The sequence below is a fragment of the Nanorana parkeri genome, unplaced genomic scaffold (assembly GCF_000935625.1).
Source record: "Nanorana parkeri isolate BGI_ZX_2015 unplaced genomic scaffold, ASM93562v1 scaffold254, whole genome shotgun sequence".
Classification (NCBI taxonomy): Eukaryota; Metazoa; Chordata; class Amphibia; order Anura; family Dicroglossidae; genus Nanorana; species Nanorana parkeri.
Window position 1 is genome coordinate 1,172,299 of NW_017306522.1, and position 4,309 is coordinate 1,176,607.

The 4,309-nt window shown below is 45.6% G+C and overlaps 1 protein-coding gene across 1 annotated transcript in view; it reads right to left on the reverse strand.

Annotated features, from left to right (window-relative positions):
* The window catches only part of PANX1 (pannexin 1), a 40,988-nt gene that overhangs the window by 8,464 nt on the left and 28,215 nt on the right, over positions 1 to 4,309 (reverse strand). The window contains exon 2 of the mRNA XM_018556821.1: positions 1,010 to 1,149. Coding sequence (XP_018412323.1) covers positions 1,010 to 1,149 — 140 coding nt within the window. The remainder of the gene's footprint in view (positions 1 to 1,009; positions 1,150 to 4,309) is intronic.

Consider the following 4,309-nt stretch of genomic DNA (forward strand, 5'->3'; position numbering starts at 1 on the left):
TGACACATTTTATAACGTACTATAAGTTTTTACACAAATATTTATTATATATACACTGTTTCACGATTGCTTGACACGGAGGTGACACCATATGATCCCTACCGTTATCTAATTTCCTGAAGGGCATTTAGCGCTGTACACTTCGTTACACCATTATTCTGTAGGCTTTTTGCCTGAGTTCAGCAGCTTTTTTCCTTTTTGGTTTTAGAAATTTTAGCTCCGGGGTCATATTAATATCAATTTTAAATTTCAATCCATCTTAATTTAGTTTTACTATTTCCGTTAGCGCAAGTTAGTTTGGTTCACAATACATTAGCCAGGCCTTCTATAACTGGTTTCCAGACATCTTACACTTGGCTTAAAGGAGAACTATGGGGGTTAAGGCTTTTCCCCATAGTTCTCCTTAGGGTAACGGGAGGACACAAACTAGCGTCCTCCCGTCACCCTAGGCTCATTATACCGCGAGCTGTAGCTCGCGGTATACTGAGACGCCGCAGTATACCGCGAGCAGTTGCTCCCGGTATACTGAGATGCCGCAGCTGAAGCGGATCCCAACAATTGTGCCGGGATCCGCCCAGCTGCGTGAGTGACAGCTGGCTCTGCCTATCTAAAGGCAGAGCCAGCTGTACCCGCCCCCTCCCCCATCCGATCCGCCAGTCAGCGCTGGAGGATCGGAGCGGGGGGAATCCAGCCCCTCCCCCTGTCACGGCAGAGAGATGTGACACGATCGAGAGGTGAGCGAACGCCGGTATGTGTTCGCTCACCTCCCGATCTACTGAGCCGACCTGTGACAGTCTAATTGTCACAAATCGGCTAGAACTATGAGGTGAGTGGAAATCACTCATCTCATAGTTCTCCTTTAATCTTTACACATGATCTGCACATCTTCTCTATGTATGCCTTCCACCCTCACCCCAAGAGACCTCGGTGCCTTAGTCAAAGTTCAGCACCAGGGGACTAATCAAAGGCGAGCTCTTCCTGTAATGGTGGAAGTATTGATGACTCTTACCTTGTGCAGCCACAGAGGGATGTTCCCCGCTTCGCTGTGTGACAAGTGTTTCTGCTGGACGGCTGCCCAACAGAAGGAGTCCACGTAGGCAGCCTGTCTCCATGAGAAGGAGCTGGGGGCAAAGCAGCTGATCTGAGCACCTGTCACCCAACAGAGAGGAAAAAAAAATCAGTCAATAATAAAGTGGACCTGTCATTAGCCGTCACATAAACCTTGTGTATTGCATATTTTGTATATTGAGCTCGTATATATTTCTATTCCAGTGAATATAAGGCGTTTTCTGATTGGACGAGGTGGACATCATCCGACCCTCCTCTCTGCCTCATCCAATCCAAGCATGACTTTTTTTTTCCAATGAATACAAGCTGTTCTCGGTGAACGGTGGAGGTGCCGAGTGAGCGACTCACTGCGTTCGTATACAGACATTGAAAGCTTTGTTCTGCAGTCCTGTCCTGAGGTGACAACGCTGCTAGTCCATAGATAAATACATAGAGCAGCACCCAGAAGAGACGACCATATGTAGCACAGACTATTACAATGAATGGCTGCATCCCTAGCAGCCCTACGCATGTGAGATATGAAGAACTACAAACAACAAAGTGGGACCCGAATGCAATCCCATGTCCGGAGTACAGATAGTACACCGGGAGCTGCGGAGGGGAAGGAGCGATCGTGGACAGGTAAGAGCAGCAGGTAGGGAGAGTTGGGGGCAAATTGGTGGAGGTAATTCATTTTTCCCAAATTTGCCTGGGAAAGTGGAAACATCCTTTAAGGTTTTACAAACCCAAAAAAAAGTTAGTGGCTTTTATCTCTGTCTTCAGTATTTATATTATTGAATGCAAATGCTCCCTGGCTTCTTGAAATATCTGCCGGCTACTAGTTTAAGATGACTGGCAATGCACATCAGACTAATCTGTTTCATCATGTGGGGTCACAAAGAAGACCCATCGGTCTGGACCGGCACTTAAAGAGAACTATGAGGTGAGTGATTTTCACTCAACCTCATAGTTGGAGCTGACGTGTGACAGTTTTATTGATCATCGGCTCAATAGATTGGGAAGTGAGCAAACGCATACCGTCGCTCGCTCACTTCTCGATCTATCCCTGCAGAGAGCGTGACTGTCAGTCACCGCTCCCTGCAGGGATTCCCCGCTCCGGTCCTTCAGCGCTGACTGGCGGAACGGACGGGGAGGGGGCGGGCACAGCTGGCTCTGCCTCTAGATAGGCTGAGCCAGCTGTCAATCACGCAACTGGGTGGATCTCAACAGTAATGTAGCTCGCAATATACTGAGCTTAGGGTGACGGGAAGGTGCTAGTTTGTGTCCTCCCGTTACCCTGAGAACTATGGGGAAAAGCCTTAACTCCATAGTTCTCCTTTAAGAGAACTATGGGGGGAAAACACAGATGTTTTTCTTCTCTGATCTTACTTACTATAACGCCCCCCCAGTGTCCACCATCTCCATATGTTATTATGTGTACTATGTGGTTGTAAATTACAAAACATAATAATTTATTCCTGACATTGCTTTGGGGGTTCACGTTTGCCAATCACGTCTCTCATTTAATGCGGTCCTTGAAGCATAAAGACCAGGATTTGAGGGCAGGAGCCTTCTTGCTGATCTTCAGCTTTCCTAATTCCTTACCAGATGTTAATTATAGAAATCCTAACCCGATGAGGATTGTGGTCTTGGAGTTGTGCAGCGTTGACTTAGGAAGTCATGTAGAACATGAACTACATGCATTAACATATAGCAAATCGAATGTAGTCATTTTTCTTTTAAACAGAACGGCTTCTTCAAAGAATGTAATTGGGATTGGATACATAATGATTTATAAGTGGAACTGAACTGAAAAGTGAAGATTGGTTATGTTATAGGGAACATTTAGAACTGTTATTGTGCCCAGGCAGTACCTGGAGAAATGTAGGTTTTGTCTTAAATTCCTCATGTAAAATAACTGCACTTCCTGGTATGTGAGGTGCCTTGGTACTCCCCTGTGCCAACAGCCTCATACCGATACACCAATCAGCCGATATGGCCACTGGGAAGTGATGTGAATAATATTGATTATCTGGTTACAATGGAGCCTGGACGTGGATGGGATATATTTGGCAGCAAGTGAACATTTTGTCCCTGAAGTTGATGTGTTGGGAGTAGAAAAAATGGCCATGTGTAAGGATTTGTAAGTCTTTGACAAGGACCAAATTGTGATGACTAGAAGACTGGGTCAGAGCAACTCCAAAACTGCAGCTCTCAATGTTCTGCTGGGAAGCCTTGGGTCCTGCCATTCATGTGGATGTTACTTTGACACGTACCACCTACCCAAATATTGCTCCTAACCAAGTACACCCCTTCATGGACCAGCATTCCCTGATGAGTGGCCTCTTTCCTCAGGATAATGCTCCCTGACAGAATGCAAAAATGGTTCAAGAATGGTTTGAGGAACACAACAATAAGTTTGAGGTGTTGACTTGGCCTCCAAATTCTCCAGATCTCAATCCAATTGAGCATCTGTGGAATGTACTGGAAAAACAAGTCCGATCCATGGAGACCCCACCTTACAACTATAGCTGGCCATACACCTTACGATTATCATTCGATTTCTTTCGTCCCATCAGCAAACCGTCGTTCGATTTCTGCTCAAATACCCATCATGCACAGACCAAAGTTGTTTTTGATTATCATTCGTTAGCAATACTAACTGATCAAATTTCCTGGATCCACAGAACGGATTTTCGTTGGAGCATGTGCAGTATTGATGTTGCAATTTTTTTTGTACGAAAACCCTAATCCATCGATTTTTCTACAATTCGAAAACCGTTTTCCACCCTCACTGATCAGAAGAAATTCGGCCAGTTGTACAGTAATGGTGATCGTTCACTTCCCATCAACTGCCTGATTTCTGAACGATAATAATCGCAAGGTGTGTGTGTAAAGGTGCACCTTTACACACACACACGACTTAAAAGGATCTGCTACTGACCGCTTGGTGCCTAGTGGAGTCCATGCCTCAATGGGTCAGGGCTGTTTTGGTGGCAAAGGGGGGAACCTACTCAATATTAGGCAGACGGTTATAATTTTATGGCTGATCGGCGTGTATATGCAGTGTGAGATCTAAGGCACTGCTGCCCCTGATTGCTAGTCTCAGGAGATTTGGGGATGTCATTACTCTGCTACTCACACTGTTCTCCTGTGCTGAAGATTCTGACTTGAGGTAGCAAAGCCTTGCCTCTACCAAGATGGATCCCCCCCCCCCGAGTAGCACTTTAATTATAAACAGTCAAACTGGTATAGGTCTATT